Below are 18,358 nucleotides of genomic sequence, written 5' to 3'. Positions count from 1 at the left end.
AGGGACAATGAACAAAAGGAAAGTCACACAATATATACACAGAGGGATGATAAGGGAAGTGGAAACACATGAGGACACAGCAGGGACAAATTAGATGTGATGAGACAGGAGAAAGCAAAACTGAACACACTGAACACAGGACACGAGACTTTCCAAATAAAACAGGATACAAACTAAGAGACACGGCTCGACACACATGGACCGACATGGGGACACTGAATGAATCACAAGGAGGGGAAACATCAACAAAACACAATGATGTGACTATGGCGACTATGGAGGAAGACCAAATACAGACGGGAAATTATTTTTGATAAAAGTAATATTAATTTGACTAATGGACAGGCAGTGATAAACAGCAAACAAGCTGCTTCGCTTTACAGTCTTTGTTTTATCATCTGCAACTCCTGCAGTGTGGAACAGTCTTGGTATGTCAAACATAAAAACATTTTAGATACCGCTTCATCAGGTTACATATATATACCGTATTTCTTCATCAGAGAATCTATAATGTATTAAACTAAAAGTGTACACCTGGTTTAAGGAGTATTAACTAAATAAGAACGTGACAACTTTCAGTCATTAATGTAGCAGAGACAGAGTCTGACTAAAGGGACATCACAGTGAGACCTGTTTGATCTGCAGACACAGTCTCTCTCTACTAAGAGTGTGTTTGACTTTAACTTTCACACAAAATGATTCAGCTCCTCTAAACCCTCCAACAAACATTTACAAATGCTTAGAAACATTTTGTGTTTCTAATTACTAATGTTCCCCAGCCCCAGCATTCCCACAAATCTGTCTGTTTCCTTTTTTAAGTTTCACTGTCTGTCTTCTAAACTTCGCTGATGCAGCTGGTCGTCTTTGTGTGAATCTGCGTGTGAAGGTAATCGAATCAGTATGTATTTTTTTCTGATAATATCAGCTGTGTGCAGCTTCGCTCCAGCACACACCATAGCATTGTTCATGATGACAGATATGAAGGAGGTTGACTTGTAACACCGCAGTTATGTGAGCCGTCATTTGTAAGCCTCTTAAACTTTCTTGCACTTTTACACAAAGTTTTATGGTAGTGCTTCTTCTTCTTTGGGGATTTTTGTTCAACAGACTGAAAAAAGCTGTAATATATTTTTGAAATATATTTAAATTGGTATTTAAAGGACTATAGCATATTCTAATTAGATTTATGATACTGTGTTAAGACAGTAAAATTGTGCATGTGTGTGTTTGTGTGTCTGTCTGAATTTTGCTGGTACTGCACTGATTGATGATTGTTGATGATCCACCTGACTAGTATAAATTAGAGTTTTATATAACAGAACAAATTTAATATCTTTAAAAATATTTTTTAAATTCTTGCTTACTAGCTGACACTAAATTTCTAACTGATTCCTCTTCTGGGACACCCACACTGTGTGCAGTTTCATCTCAGCCCACTGTGTGATTGCACATTAAAGGACATTTCTCCCCAAATTCAATAAGCTCAGTGGATTATCATAACAGCGTATCAACAATTCATTTAAGAAATCCTTCTTAGTTGTTGTCATGAAAATCTCAGTGGATTCTTGATTTTGCTCGTCTACTCTACAGCCTGGATAGTTTCATTTCAAACTGCTGCCGTGTTTCTGCCAAATTAAAAAACAGTTCTACTCAAATTCAACAAGGTTCAGTTAATAAACAATGATTAACAAAAGATTTTGTTCATATTTCATTATATAATTCTGATCCATCAAAAATATTCCTTCTTAGAATAATCCTTTCTCTTATTGAAGATCGATTTATTTTTCTCATTTTGGTCATTCCTATTAACCCAACCATTTCCTTAATCAATCCCACACCACCGCCCCCAAAACCATGGGAACACAGAGCAAGGAAAGCACAATGTACACAAGAAGACGGGGACAATAAATACACACTGGATAATGAGACGAGAGGCAACGGGTGAGAGACATGATGCAGGAGAAAACTACAATAGTCACAGGAAGCAACAGTTAAAACAATAAAACAGGAAAACATGGAGAACAAGGCTTAAATTACATAGAGGAGAACAGACTGGACAGGGGAACATGAGCTAGATAAATGCAGACGAGACTGAGACACTGATGGGAACAAATCATTAACCAAATGGGGGAAGTAAAACTCAAAGCTAAGTTCACAAGACACGAGACGATAAAAAAGAGGAAATGATACACAGAGACATACGCAGACATGTAGAAAACAGAAAGGAAAATATAAGTGAATGGGAAACATGACAGATGGGGAAATCAGACAATGACAGACAAACAGAGAGACAAGACAGACAAAGGGACATAACTGAAGTACAGAAAGGGATCACAAAAGCAGATATTTAGTGTTACAAAACCAAGAAGACAAACTACAATATGAAAACAGGGTACATGGGATATAGTAAATCCTAAAGCAAACTATTAACCATCCTTATATACAAAGATCCAAACTAAAACACAAAAGACTCTCGAAAACAAAAAGGCATCACAAAACCCTGAGGAAAAAAACAGCGATCCTCCATCAGCTTCCGCTTCTCCTTTTCAGGGTCACGGGGGCGCTGGAGCCTATCCCAGCTGTCATAGGGCGAGAGGCGGGGTACACCCTGGACAGGTCGCCAGTCTGTCGCAGGGCCAACACACAGGGATAGACAACGATTCGCACTCACATTCACTCGCACATTCACACCTAGTGGCAATTTGGATTATCCAACTAAATATCCCCACAAGCTGCATGTCTTTGGACGGTGGGAGGAAGCCGGAGTACCCGGAGAGAACAGCGATCCTAACAAATAATATTGCAGTGGTTGGAGATGAAACTTTGCGGACATGTAGTAAATGGACTGATTCTTATATAGTGCTTTTCTACTCTCCTGGAGTTCTCAAAGTGCTCTATACAACAGGCCTCATTCACACAAGCACTTCTAAACACAAGTGCAAACTAATCATCAGAGGGCAACTTGGGGTTAGAATCTTGCCCAAGGATATTTGGCATGCAGGCTGGGGAAGCCAAGGTTCGAGCCACCAACCTTCCAATCAGCAGCTGATCTGCTCTACCACCTGAGCCACAGCCACCCACCCATCACAAGTGGGTGAGGCTGGTTCTGATATGGTGCTTTTCTACTCTGAGCATTCAAAGTGCTTCATACAAATGACTCATTCAAGGACTTTTCCTGTGCAGAAGAGTTTTCTATCTTGGGGTTAGTATCTCGTATCAAACAACCAACCTTCCAGTTACTTCGTGACCAGGGGCCTGTTCTTCGTACCTCGCTAAGTAAGTTAGCTGGATTTGATTGTTGACGATTTTGCGTGATCTTGGATCGTTCGGTTCCCCGAAGCTCATCCGGGACTTGCTGTCGTAGCAACAGAGCCGTAAGCGTAAACCTGCTCGGGAGCAGGTTTACTTTATGTAAACAGGATTAGATCACGGCCACGCAGGTATGTCCGCTTCATTTATACGAAAGCAACAGCGATATTTCACCACTGTTTCACCATAAATAAATAACATCAATGTAACTAAAGATAATGCAGCACTTGATCCTTTTATTGATGTCACACAGATACATACAGGTCATTTCCTAAAAAAGGGAAATGTACTATTAACATTCTATTACATGTATGTGATTATTACAGATGTAATTCATATTTCAGAGTAGTAATTGTAAATTACTTCGTGTAATCAAGATGGGAGACCACGGCTATAAAAGCGAAGGTGGATTTGGGAAGTCTGTCGCAGCCATGTCCTGTCCGTATACGCGAGCCACCCATTGCGGAAGGTGCAAGATTGATAAGGAGAGTCCTCAGAATTCAGCGTATATTGCGGGACAGACAGGATCCTTTAGCTCAGCGCGACAGTGTGCTCATAGAGAGATATCGATTTTCCCGTGAGGGTATTATTCACTTAACCAACTTGTTGACGAGGGGGTGCAGGACCACCACCTGTCTTTTTTTTGCTCTGCCCTTTTCTTGGTTGCTGTTATAAACAAACAAACAGAGTATTTCAGGTTCTCTTTCCAAGAGACTAAAAGCAATATAAGTGATAAATATTACCATTCTGTAGAATATTCTTATATTTCACTTTTACTTGTTCCCATGTTCTAGTGGGTCCTGTTGTGGCTCTAATGTGAAAGGGGATATAATATAACATATTATAATATAATATAATGTAATATAATATTGGATAATATAGTGTGATATGAAATTACTTACGAGTTTAATTTGTCAGCAACTTTCTGCCAGCCCTCTCTCCTTGCTTTTGCAGCCTTTGCAGTGTTCCCTTGCGTTCTGATTAAACTCTGAAACTCCTGAAATCCCTCACTCAGGAGTTCTTGCTCTGCTGCCGAAAAATACCGAGCGCGCTCCTTCGACATTTTCGCCGACCAATCAAAGGGTTGCCGATCAATGTTTCTACTATCGATGCGTAGCCCCTGTTAAGCCACCCAGTGATCTCACATTACTTCATCCAGCTGTACTAATCGTCAACAGCAGGTGTGTTCGGAGAACCGGATTAGCGAGCTCACGGTTAGCGCGATGGTTTGGTCTTGGATGTAGTAAGTGACGTACGAAGAACGGGCCCCTGCTCTAACTCCTGAGCTACAGACAGAAGAGGAGTTTGTTAAGAATTTTATGACAACTGTCAAAGTTTTTTTTCTATTGTTTATTAAATGAATCTTATTAAATTTGAGTAGAACGCTCCTTTTATTTCTCTGAAACCTTGCAGCTTTTGGTGGTTAAACTGCAAATATATAGAGAAGGTAACCCAGAGGAAGAATGCACAGAGACTTTAAGGTCAGCTATCAAGAATCATTTTTACGCATTTTGATGCAATGTTATGATATTTGATGTTGAAATTGATTAGAAACGACTAATTTCATTTCTACAGAATTATGCAGTGTGGGTGTCCAAGAAGATGAATTCAGAATTTCATGTCAACTATCATATATGATTGAATACAGAACCTTCATACACCTACCTGAAACCATTTAAATGACATTATTGAGTTCCTTCAAAGTTTCTCCGTTTGAACAGAGTTGTTCTTTAATTTCTCGTGTCTCAAGCAGCAGTTTGAGGTGAAACTATGGATGCATGAAAGAGCAGCTGAGCCAAATGACAACTGAATTTCAACTATAAGAGATGATTTTCAGAAATATTTTACATTTTTTGAAGTTATTTTAGATTTGAATGAATCATGAATGAAGAAGCGTTACCAGAAAAATTAAGAAGAAAAGACAACTTGAGTGAAAAACAAATGACACTGTGGCTTAATTTCTGTTAACTTCCTGAAAACCATGTGTGTTGTTATGTGTGTGATCAGCAAAAAGGGATAAGAAGCAGCACTACCGTAAAACTTAGCGTTGAAGCTCAAGTTTGGCAGATAACGGGTGGCAGGCGTGGCTCACACTTGACCACGGTGTTGGAGAAACTCTGAGCTCCGGGTCTTTATAATCACTCTGCGGAGCTCACAGAGACTGCAGGGAGGACAGGAGGACAGAGCAGACTTTGTGAATTATTTTTTATCTTAGATGTAATATAAATCCAACACAGGCATCTGAGGAAAAGGATCGTGCTACAAACTTTTGTCTCTTCCAACAGAAAGCAGAGGAGTGGAGTTACTCAGAGACTGACTGGATTAAACACACCAAAGGTTTATATTCCAGTTGGACCGTATCTCTTACCAAGGTCTGCACTACGTATCAGGATTTGATCTTATTCAGGTAATATCAGGGTTCTTATAGGGGTTTGTTCACAATAGTAACTCATGCAGCCATTTTTCAGTCTCACTGACCAAACTTTTTACAACATGCTGCATTTTTAATAGTAAACTTCTGTTCAGTGCTTTTCCTGTCACACACTCATACATGTGTTTTGTCTGCAGCAGCAGCTGTGTTGTTGTTAGCTTGTATTATCTGTTTAATCTCTTCAACATGGTTTTAGTTTTCTTTGTAAAGTCAGCAGCTCTGTCACTTTTCTCTGATTCCTCTTCTGCTCGACACTCAGCTGACACTCAGTTTCATTTCCACATTCATGAAGTTGTTGTCCAAGCGAATCATAGGCTCCATGATCGGTCAGCAAACTGTGTCCAGGCAGACAGGTTGGATAAGAACAGGGGTGTCAAACTCAAATACACAGTGGGCCAAAATTCAAAACTGGAACAAGGTCGCGGGCTAACGTTAATATTTACTGAAAAAAAAAATCTTCCTCCAGATTTAAGAATGAATCTTTTCTTATGGACTCAAACAAGTTTTGCTGAAAAACCGAATATGGAACAAGCAAAGCTTAATACTAAACAATATATATATTAGCTGTATAATACCAGTAGGCCAGCTCTAATAATAATTTAGTATTGGCTTCGCGGGCCAAATGTAATTAGGCTGCGGGCCAAATTTGGCCCGCGGGCCAGAGTTTAACACCTATGGATAAGAATAACAGATTTATGTTTGATTACGCCCGTTTCCAATTCAGTTCCAGTCATTCCTGGCCCCAGGAGGTTGATGGGGGTGGGAGATGGGGGGCAGTGGGTTGTAAGCACAATGTAGATGAGTGGAGGCTTAATGTACTTAAACTTCCAGTCACAGTGAATCAGTGTGTGTCAGTGAATGCATCATGTGTGCTTCATGGCTCCATCTAGTGGACTGATAGTAGAAGTAGAGCAGCTGATGGCAGCTTCCTGTGCCTCACACTGCTGTCTGACTGCATTCAGCTGATATTTGGACAGCACACATGATGGAAAGGAGGATTTTGGTTTATGTGCACATGAATGATTTGTGTTTCCTCTGCAGGTGAAGGTAGAAAGTGTGTGTGAGCTGATGTGAATTGAGCAGCATGGATCAGTGTGAGGACAGAGAGGAGGGAGTCCCTCCCTCTAAAAGCACTCTGTGTGGGGAACATGAGAGCCAGACCAAAGCTCAGAGGTGAGATGACCATCTCTAACTGTCCATGACTCTTCTCCATGTCACAGCTCAGCACTCACATCACTGCTCCATCATTATTCACACTCATACCTCTGTGTGTGTTGTTTTAAAGCCCAGAGCTGTGGGGCGTACCAGGCTCAGCTGGACATAACCCTAAAACTAATCCAGAGCCTGGACCTGAACCCAGCTGTGTTTCCTTAAAGAGCAACGACTCGAAGGATATTATTGAAAACTTTAACAAAAGACTGTTATGTGACAAAGAGTAAGTACATTATTTTTATGAGTTTCACATTGTTCATCATGTCTTTAATTTAATATTTCCAGTTTTTCCTTCCTGTCTCATGAAGCTGTGACATTTATTGTTTTTCTTTTAGGATCAATAAGAGGCCAGAATCTCCTGGACCTGAACCCAGCTGTGTTTCCTTAAAGAGCAACAAGTCGAAGGATTTTGATATAGACTTTAAAGGATGTTCTTCTGCTGCTGAGAGGTAATGTGTGTCTAGATGTTGTTCCTGACTCTGTATTTTTGAATAAATCCTCATGTTTAATATCAGCTCAGCTCTTTTTCACACATTTCTATGTTGGTATGTGAAGCGGTGTGTGTTGGAGTGTTTCCACAAACACAGCAGTCAGAGTGGAAAGAGTGGATGTTGTAGGAGGTGTTTGTGTAGTGAAGAGGCTGAGTGTCTGTAGGACTCCAGCTGCTCCAGCAGGTGTCTCCTTTGTGCTTTGCTTCAAACACAGTGTAGGGAGGAGCTTCCACTCAGGTGTTTCAGGTGTTGCTGGATGGAGGAGGACAAATAGTTTTTCCCTTCAGTGACACTTCAGCAGCTCAATGTTCTGGGAGATGTTTGTCTTTATGAAGGTTTATGGATTCTTGTTCTTACTTTGGTTAAACTGAGCAATACATTTTCCATCTAACATTTAAAGTAAATTTCCAGGTGAATAAAAGATCTGCAGCTGCAGCCTCTGTGATGTTTCACAGTCTGAAAGTAACAAATTCAACCAGAGTTCAAACAAAGGCTTAATATACGTGTGTGTTTGATATAATGCCAACAAGTACAAACAGGTGTTCTTACAGGTCTTAATCACAGAGCTCTGATAAGTCTGGTGACTTTCACACTCAGCAATTTTGCTGCCTTTTATTTTATATTGGCCTTTTTAAAGCCCTTCAAAGTCTCCCACATTCATACAGAGCTTTTAACACCAAACTCCTTTACAGTCCTTCTCCTCTCACACACGATCACACGACTGATTTGTCTGCAGCAGCTGTGTTACTGCTAGTATTTTATTATGTGTGTAATCTCCTCATATTGTTCCTGTGGTTTAGTTTGACTTCCTTCTGCAAACTCAGCTGCTCTGTTGCTGATACACGTCTCCATGAATATGATTGATCAGATGCTGCCAACACCATGTGTTTCATGTGAGCGCTCAGCTGAAACCCTGGGTTGACTTATCGAGTTAATAACAAGCTTCACGTGACTGTGAATGCTAAAGTGAATCAGATAAAGGAAAGAGACCCTGCTAATGTTGGACTCACTTCTTAGTGTAGATCCCAGGAGGAAGTTCAACATAGCCATTCTTTGTGCTAGCTCGACCAAACCTGAGACCACAGTGCAGGATAATGATCATCATCTGTCTCTGTCAAGGACATTTAAAATCCACAAATAACAAACATAATTATATTTGATCATTAAAAATGATGATTAAACAAAGTGTCAAACATACTTAAGTAGAAGGACTGATGTTTGTGTTAAAATACCCTCTTAAAGCTGAAATACTGATTCAGCTTCTTTACTCAAGTAAAGGTAAAAGAGTACAGGCTCTGAAATGCACTATTAAAAAAAATTCCGTTATAAAACGGAAAAAGTGCTGGTAATTAATTACCAGCACTTTTTCCGTTATTGTACGGGCACTTCCGTAAACCTTAAAACGGATATTTCTGTAGATTTACCCGAGTTTTTCTGTACCATTGACGGACATTTCCGTCAAACCTAAAATGGAAAATTCCGTATTTTCCATAAATTTCGGCGTTATTGCACAGACAATTCCGTAAACCCTATAACAGATATTTCCGTAGATTTACCTGACTTTTTCTTTACCATTTACGGACAGTTCCATCAAACCTAAAATGGAATATTCCGTATTATTTAAGTACTCAATCCATACCATTTACGGACACTTCAGTCATCCTAAAATGTTTAATTCTGTACCATTCTCTATACCGTTTACCATCAATAAAGCACAAATGTAGAATCACAGCAATTATTTATTTCCTTTAACAGCTGCCAGTGCTTTAAAGTGATTTCACTTTTTGTGGTGAATGATTTGCAATATTTACACTACAACCATTAAAACATTCAGAACATCACCTTCACATTCAGAGAAATTTTACATACATAAACCAGCTGTTTTCTCAAAGAAGTACAGCCATGTCCTTTAACAGGGAGATGCCAAATCTAGCAACTTTTTAGCATCCACAGGCTGACAGGCATTAATAACAAATTGATTTGTTAAAGACAATGACAAAATAAGACAATAAAACTGCCAGCATTGCTGTTGCTGTCTCACCTGTCAGTGCAAAATGAGGAGCCCCCTCCAGGAGGATGCAGAAACCTACACCTCCAACTCCACATATCACACCGACAGGCAGAGCTCTGCAACCAGTGGCTGACCTTTCTACAAAAAACAAATAGAACATTAGAAGTATTACATTATACAACTTTTCTATAAAACATCAGTGCAGCAATAACAACCATGACCTTAGAAGGATGACTGTGCAACATGCCATAAAGAGATTTTTAAAACTCTTAAAACAACTTAAAACTAAAAAAAAATTAAAACTTACACCTCCAACTCCACAATGACAGGAAAAGCTTAACTGGAATGACAAATATCGCCCACCTTCCCTCCCCCTTAACATGGGGGATTTGAAACTGCAGCATGTGTGTTGTGGGCATCTAGTTAAAACATCTGAACTCACCTAATACTGTAAAAATCTGTATTTCTACTCCCAAGCCCCATGTTTTTGGATTTGCCTTTGTGTGTGTGTGTGTGTGTGTGTGTGTGTGTGTGTGTGTGTGTGTGTGTGTGTGTGTACATTCAGTCCAAAAAGGTATTTTCTGAGCTCTGAGAACAGCTCAAATGGCCCATTCAGATTCCTTCTGCTTGCATTCAAATTCCTTCAGCTGAGAAACCAGCTTGCACACCTGTGGAGGAATGAAGTGCCGTTTCTTCCCCTTCTTCTCTGCCTTGGAGCCTCGCTCAGGATTGACCCCAAAGAAAACTCTGAGGGAAAAAAAAAAAACAATAGTGATATGCAGACAAAGTTTGCACATGTAGTGTGGCTTGACAGGAGTGGAGCAGTTCAATAAAATCCTACATTTGTTTTCTTCAATATGCCCCTATGTGTGAACCTCTCTATCATTCTAGTTGACCATCTGTCTAGAACCCAATGTTGTTGTGGTGCTGGTGCCAGTGGCTAAGCTCTCTTCCTTTGTCTTTTCAAGACACATGCATTCACACTGTGCATATACAGAAATGTTTGCAAGGGTGAGAAGTCTGCTTATCACTAACACATGACAGCATGCATCCTCAATGTGTATGCAGGGATATTATAAATGCACAGAACACAGAAGGGGATAGAAAACACAGTTGACATTGTCCTATCAAAAGGTGTAACAGCACATTTGAACACGGACTGTCCTGGGGGTTATTCAAACATGGAGTGGAGAAACTGTGACATTCAGTGCACGTTACACATCAGTACAAGTATTAACATTTGGGCATGAATCCACTATGTAGTATTTTTTAAATTAATATGTTTAGTCTTTCCTTCGGGGGGGGGGGGGTCCCTGGAACAACATATTTTGAGTTTGGGGTCTGCAGCCAAATAAATTTCAGTTTGTGTGTCTTTGACATGAAAAGGTTTGACCACCACTGACATAACCTGGTCTCAGGTGCTAATGGTTTTAAAGAGATAGCTCAAACGAATTTTGTGTCAACAAACCATTCTGAGAAAAATATGTTTTTGCTCCATTTCCCAACTGGAATCATGTTATGTTTGTTTTGTTATTGATTGACTTAGGACACTATTTAAAGCAAAAAGCATGTTACCTGCCCTTTAAAAAGATATGACACATTTATTCCAACAATAGTCTTCAACAGGGAGCTACAAAATCTCTGAACAAATCCATATTCAGGGGGATCATAAGCCAATAACAGCTGATCTAAAAGCTCACAGCATGTGACGACACATTTTGAGCTTGTACATCTCAGACAAACGGGTTTAGTGTAGATTGACAAAAAGCAGGTCAGGTGCAGAAAGGCACGGCAAAGTCACATTTACAAAGTATTTCCAAACAATGAGTGCTTACCTTTGCATGAATTCGAGAGTAAAAGCCATCTCCGGTGGGTATTGGACGTTGCAGACATAAAACATGGAGAAGACGTAGCTCAAGGCCACAATGGGAGAGGTGATGTGGTCATTGACAAGTAACCCATCAACAGCAATCTTGAATTGCTGGTCACCTTAAACACAGATAAAAACCATGTACCATTTACAAAAAAAAAAAAAAATCCTATATTTTAAGGCAAGCAAAAATTTCTTTAATAAATATGACACAACAACAGCTTATAACAACAGCTAACAACAGCTTGCTGGGATACAAAAAAAGATTTAACTACAAACCTCTGATTAGGATGCATGGGGTCACTGGGAGTTCGACTTCAGGATCTGCAGAGATCTGTTTTGGTGACAGACATGATACATGAATTAATGTTTCCAGTACACACAAACCTGCTGGCAAATTGACTATCTGCTAGTGTCTTCATCAGACAGAGGTAGCCATTATGCAAAAACATTAATGTAAATAGTTTATAGATAGAGAGTTTATAGAGAATATCAGCAGCACAATTAGGGGAATCTATACTTCCTACTGTGGTTGGTTACTTGGTTCACCACTGGATGCAAATAATTATCTTGCACACAGTTTAAAATCTACAACATCTACCTCTTTTTTGTGGAAGAGTTTATAAGAGTCTTCCTTGAAGTATTTTGAAATGCCACAGATGAGCTGTATTGGACCTTCGCCCATCTTCATCCCTTTGGAGTCAAGGAAGTCATTGATCCCCTTTTCTTTTTTGGAAAGTTCCTGTTCAAGGTTCAAGGTGTTAATTTTGTACAAGTACATAAGACTAACACTCATTTTCGTTTGGAGCTATGGAGAGAATTTTGAAAAAAATAAAAATAAAAATGAATTATTTCATTTTCATTTGCAACCTGTTCTGTTTTGATCTCAAATGTCCTGCTTTTTTGGTTGTCACTTCCTGATTTTTGGTCTCAAATCTATTCCATTTGATTGTTCATCCAAGTTATTCTATTTGATTGGTTGCCAGTTTATCTTTTTTGGTCTCAACTCTCTTTTTGGTTGCAAATCTTTTTCTGATTGATTAATAAAGACAAAATTCTCTCCATATGGAGCAGCACAGCACAATCATAATAATAACAATAACAACACACCTGTGCCAGCTTGTTTTGTACAGAGAAGCCAAGGAGTTTAGATGCATGATCAAACAGGTGAGGAACTTCAAACAGGAACGGCCACTCGTCCTTTACAACGGCAATAGTGGTATCATCATCGTTGAGGATTTCACGCTGAATGGGATATGTTTCAGTCATCAATTTTCGAACAGATGACTCCTAAAGATATGAGGCAGTTAGACAAACAGTCGAACAGTTAGTCAAACTAACCAATTAAAATAATAAAACAGGGTATCAATTTCAATTGACTATGGGCATAGTGATCTACAGACGATCTACAATTTCACAATGTGTCCTAAATTGTACTTGGACCCAGACCTTATCGCATTACTCCTGCTATATACTGTTGCTGTGTGAATGGTTGTATGTCTAGATGGTGGACTGTAGGAACCGAATTGCCCTTCGAGGATTAATAAAGCTTTCTGTATCTGTAATGGATGATTGCAGACCCACCTGAAGATCCTGGGTTTGAAAGGCACGTTTCAACTCATCTCGTTTAGACAGCAGGTCTTCTCTACACACGGCCCCCTCAATGATTGGATCCCACGCCACACATCCATACAGATCTGAATTCCTGGGCCTTTTCTTTGTTGAATTTTCACCCCCTGCTTGCCTCTTCAGTGAGCTTTGTGGCCTCTTCATATTTTCAATTCTGTGTTCCAGCTGACGAAAGAGAGTTTCAGAACCATCTTTTGCAAAAGGTTTGTTTCCAAACGGCTCTGTCAGCTTGAAGGAGGCAGGATATTGTCCTACAATCATACTGGCGAGTTCCCTCAGCTTTTGTCTACCAGGTCTTCCTGGGTGTTTATGGAGGTAATCTTCAGCGACGATCCGAACCATCTCTCGTCTGTCTTTCCCCATTATGTACTTTTTTTCACGCAACTCATCCATGACTTTTGAGGGAAATTTGTGCCATGGTACAGAATATGCGTCTTGGGATGGGGAGTCGGCTGTCTCAGGTGGTGTTGAGGGCAGCTGAAACCTCTGTGGTTCAGGTGTTGATGAGGGGCCAGGCCGGGTGAACTGCGGTGGAGTTTGTGAATCTATGGATGACATGACAAACATCTCCATAAATTAAACACATCACAATTGTTGCAAATCAATTAATACATTGGTCCTCAATGTCCAGTTTGGGTCAACCAGGAATACAAATGGACCTAATTATGAAAACCAATTATAGAGTAATTATTGCCATGTACAGCTGATGGCAACTTTTTTTTTGCATTTTTGGAATAAACCTTTGTAGTTTCAGAAAACTTGCATTAAAACAGAGGGGCAAAAACTCACCTGCTTCCAATGCTTTGACAGCTCTGACGAATCTTTTGCACTGAATGAATGGCAGAGTGTCTTTAATGTCCTCCGGGTCCACAAGGCTCAGGTCATCTACAGAGAGAACTCCTAATTCCTCCAGTTTAGCCATGAGTGTATCCATCTGATCGCTACTGAGCGATGGCATTGCTTTCTTGACATAGTTTTTCACAAGTTCCATGTTGGTGTGTGTTTAAGAGGAATGAGCCACCGAGTACCTCTCTGGTAAGAATAAAGTGGATGATAATCAGCAAGTTTGTTCAAATCATGGCAACTGAACAGGTCAGAAGCATTTTCATCAAGTTCATAGAGTCCAAGCTCAGGTATCCAGCTGGCAGTTTTCCCTCGAAGCAAAAGTAGGACAGTAGTTTCATTTTTTACAAAAATGCTTGCTATTTGTCCTAACTGCAGTAGTCCTTTTGTGTAGCTCAGTAAGACCAGCATACCATTTGCATATGTAGTGCCTTTAACCTGCACACTCTCTGTGACAACTGAGTTACTTGAGTTCAAATCAAATTCTCCAACCACTGTCTTTATGTTCTGGTCATAGAGCTCTGGATAGAACCGTGTTGAGTCTGAGACATGAACCTGGGAACGAAACAAGGTACCACAAGACTGATAAGCCTGAAGCAACTGGTGCCGTTCAGCCAGAGACTTGGTTACATTTATGAAGTTCTTACTTGCTCTAATGCACCTTTTAAAATAAGAATGTTTTGATTCAAAGCGCATTGTCCAAGTATATATGAGTGGGCCAAATTGTAAAGTCAAGTGTGCATAGTGAAGCAGATAGTGGTGTTTTGGTCTAAGTTGAACTCTTGGAAACAGCTCTTGCCTCAATTCCACATACAGTTCAATCAGTCCCTTCATGAAAGCAATCTGCAACTCTGAGAGCCGAGGTGCACAGACAAATTCAACAAGCTCCCTCAGAAGTAGTACAAGTCCCCATACTTCATTATCAGCATCTTCAATTGTGTCATGCACCAAAACAGGCAAGAATTTCAAAAGCCACCTGTTTTGGGCTGCATGTCCTCCAAGCCTGGCTCCTGTAGTGGGAATAGTGTTTAGCTTGTCGCTGCTTTCACCAGGAAATGATTTGATTCTTTCATTAAGAACCTCATAACTGAACCACTTTTGTGTTCTGATTAAGAACTGCAAAAACAATGCCAAATCATAATCTACTACCCCCTCAAACAGATCATGAGCTAAACAAGCTGGTAAGCCTGGCTGACACACATGAAAGTTGGACAGTTTGTTGAAAACACTGTCACATTTAACACCGTGATGAGTGTGTACTTCATTGTTACTTTCCAGAAACCGCACAGTCTCATTATGATCAGCTGGATTTCTATGAGTGAAAACTGTGAGAGGGTTCGACTGAAATTCACTTTTTGTTGCCAAACAGTATCTGCAGAAATATTGAGCTGTGCTGAAATTTTCTGTAAAGCCACCAATCATGTGGGAGCCCAGATTATCGCCCATTATGCACGCAACAGTGCCTTTATATATTTTTCCATTGAAAGATATGCCCCTTTCCTCCAGCTCACACAAGTCTGACACTAGCTTATTGAAAATCTTATCCATTCCAAAGTATTTGCAATCTTTCTCTACACAGAGTAATGCCAACTGTATCTGATCAACAGTTGATCGTTGGTGTGGATGAAAATTTCCAAGTGTGAAGTAGACAGCCAATACTTTATGCTTTGTCTTGGCAGATCTGAGTGGATTAGCCACCTCAAAAGCATCCTGAAAGAGCATTACCTTTAAACTGTCTGGGTCTGAGGAAAACATGGCATTGGATTTGATGGCCCACCCATCAGTGACATCACACAGTACATCATCTTCAGAATTTGAACTAGGACTGTGCTGATCTAAACCTTGCTGTTTCAGAATTACTTTGAGGGTTTCCAGTATTGGGATGTAATGATAGTGCCTCTTCTGGCCACTGCGATTGCGTCCAAGAAAGACTTCAACAGGTTCAACATAGTCATAGTGTGACTTGTAATATTTCAGCCTCTTGTGTTGCGTAGTTAAATGACCCTTTTCATGTAATGCCTTGTGCATAGGGCTCTGCTCGTATATACTATTCCCAAGAGATGTTACAGTCTCCTTTGGAACACCATACTGCCCCAGTTCACAGGCTAGTGCATCCACAGTATATTCCTGTTGAATATCACTTATAGTTCTCATTTCATTTGCTATTTCTGTTATTGTGGAGGCTGGAACCAAATATTTTGCCTGTAAACCCAAGTAAAACTGAGCAAGACTCTCTGTGAAGTTGTCTTTCACTTGATCACTGCAGAAATTATCACTTTGTTCTGCATCAATTTTAAAACTTTCAGGTTCTTCAGGTGATCCTTCACCTTGGAAAGACCGTTCTGTTAGTTCACATATATGAACTGGGGCTATCTTGGTAACATCCCACCCTTTATGGTATCTGGAAATATGCGTTAAAAATGATGACTTTACATTGAATGTCTTAGAACATCCATCAAAGGGACATGTTACAGTCAAACCCTCATCTATGTGACCACTCAAATGACACTTTAAAGTTTTAAGATCATCATATTCACTGCTGCAAAAATTAAACAAGCACCTTAACTGTACAGACACATTACGGTTCCATGTTTGTGTGCTCCTTCTGTCTACATGAGCTCGTGACATATGCACAGCAAGGCTACTGTATGTGTTAAACTTCCTTCTGCAATCCCTATGGCCACATAAAAAAGATACATTATTATTATTTCTGTGTGTTCGGCAGTGTTTCAAGTAATCAGTCGAAGACCGAGCGTTAAAGCCACAAATGTTACAAGTCAACATTTTTAAGAGATTGAATTTGCCAATTGAAGGATAGCCAGAATCAGAACAGAATCAATATGAAAACAATAAATTTATATCAGCACAGTGAAGCACATTCACTTTTCAGGTACCTTCAAATAAGTAATCTGCGTTGGGCTGCATGGGCCACTCTCTTTGGGCTGCAATGTTTTCTGCAATGAAATCTGATTCTACTTAACTATCACCCCTTTTAATTATTACCATGTTCAGTTGCATGCTAACGTAACACAGCGAGCTATAACAATACACACATGTGGCTAATTTACACACACACACACACACACACAAGCGCGCGCATCCAACTTATGGGCTAACGTTAACTTTAGTTGGGCAAACCACGCTTCAAAATAACGCAAAACCCACACATTCAAATGTTACCATGAAACACACACGGCTACCAACTGACTATCGAGACCAAATTTCATGTAAGAGGGAGGGAAAAAATGGTTTTTGACGTACTTACGAAGCGCAGGCGGCTGGCTAATGCTAACGCAGCTAGCAGCAAACGTCCACTCACATACACACCACTACCAACTGCCTATCGAGACCAATTTAATGTACAAGGTGGCACTCAATTCTCATTCTCATTCCACACAACCAACCTGTTTCCAACTTTCCTTGTGACTTGCAGAAATTTAGGTAGGCACTGACCGCACTGAAAGTAATGGCGTCGGAATATTCTGGGTGGGGGAGAAAATTCTGCCTTGCGCAACAGCAAACTTTCCGTATTTCGCAAAACGGAGCGAATCCGTAGCAAATCCACGGTAAAGGGACCCCTAAATTTACGGATTTTTTTAACAGTGTGTACTCATAGTATTAAAGTAAAAACGCCATCTTTGAAGGAAATTTCTGCCAGTTTTTGTGCAAAGTTACCTGAATTTCTACCTCCAACATTAATATGAGAAAATTATCTGAACTTTTATTCTAATGAATTTAATCAGCTTGAACATTTTGTAGCACAAAAGTAGAAAAAACCCAAAGGGAATCAAAAATAGCTCCGTTTGCTGTTGCCTGCATTGTAGATGGGCGGCTTTGCCTCAACACCTAAACAGGAAAATGAGTTTAGTCAAGTATTAAAGTGGGATTGAAGAGGTGAGGAAACCAGAGATCAGGTGTTGTGCATTAAGATAAGATGGGGCCTGATTATTTAAGACCTTGTATGTGAGGAGCAGCCAATGAAGGGAAGCCAAAACAGGAGAAATCTGCTCTCTCTTTCTAGTCCCTGTCAGGACTCTTGCTGCAGCATTTTGGATCAGCTGAAGGCTTTTCAGGGAGTTTTTAGGACTTCCAGATAATAATGAATTACAGTCGTCCAGCCTGGAAGTAATAAATGCATGAACTAGTTTTTCAGCGTCACTCTTTTTAGCATTTTTTAACAACAAGGTTCTGTCTATTAGGGCTCTTGTCTCGCCGACTGCTGCCTCAGATCCGAGTCTTTCTCCTGTGTGCTCAGCTGTCTTAGAGCAGTTTGATCCCGTCTCCCTTAATGACTTGACTGCGGTAGTTCGTAACCTAAGATCATCACACTGCCCCTCTGATTGTCGCCCCCCCAACTACTCTTTCAAGGATTGTCAGGTTGGAGATTGGCCTATAATTAGCTAAGACAGCTGGGTCTAGGGATGCTTTTTAAGTAAAGGTTTAACTACAGCCAGCTAGGGATGGGTACCGTTTAGATTTGAAAACCTGCTAAATCAGAATCAGTTGCTGATGACGGCTTTTTTCTTTTCCATCAATCACGTATAATCTTAACTCAAAGTGAA

General features: G+C 40.1%; 1 protein-coding gene across 6 annotated transcripts; it reads right to left on the bottom strand.

The window, feature by feature from the left end:
- Positions 1-9,164: 9,164 nt before the first annotated feature.
- Positions 9,165-17,276, bottom strand: LOC146675630 (uncharacterized). Of its 6 annotated transcripts, XM_085400612.1 has the most exons (9): positions 16,691-17,052; positions 13,743-13,985; positions 12,909-13,498; positions 12,435-12,614; positions 11,926-12,066; positions 11,604-11,658; positions 11,290-11,443; positions 10,123-10,201; positions 9,165-9,592 (listed from the first exon to the last, which is right to left on the bottom strand). In XM_085400612.1, the coding sequence occupies exons 2-9, from the start codon at positions 13,942-13,944 to the stop codon at positions 9,551-9,553; spliced, it is 1,443 nt and encodes a 480-aa protein (XP_085256738.1). In that variant the 5' UTR covers positions 13,945-13,985; positions 16,691-17,052; the 3' UTR covers positions 9,165-9,550. The 6 variants fall into 6 exon arrangements, with proteins under 6 accessions (XP_085256738.1, XP_085256735.1, XP_085256736.1 ...); XM_085400609.1 differs by lacking the exon at positions 16,691-17,052 and adding an exon at positions 17,201-17,276 and having other exon boundaries at positions 9,165-10,201; XM_085400610.1 differs by lacking the exon at positions 16,691-17,052 and adding an exon at positions 17,058-17,111 and having other exon boundaries at positions 9,165-10,201.
- Between the last annotated feature and the right edge of the window lie 1,082 nt (positions 17,277-18,358).

This window comes from Rhamphochromis longiceps, linkage group LG3 (genome assembly GCF_057381845.1).
Source record: "Rhamphochromis longiceps isolate RC_006_pf linkage group LG3, R_longiceps_female_GT1.1, whole genome shotgun sequence".
NCBI lineage: Eukaryota > Metazoa > Chordata > Actinopteri > Cichliformes > Cichlidae > Rhamphochromis > Rhamphochromis longiceps.
The sequence above is the reverse complement of the archived record's forward strand: the minus strand, read 5'-3'. Positions and strand labels throughout refer to the sequence as shown.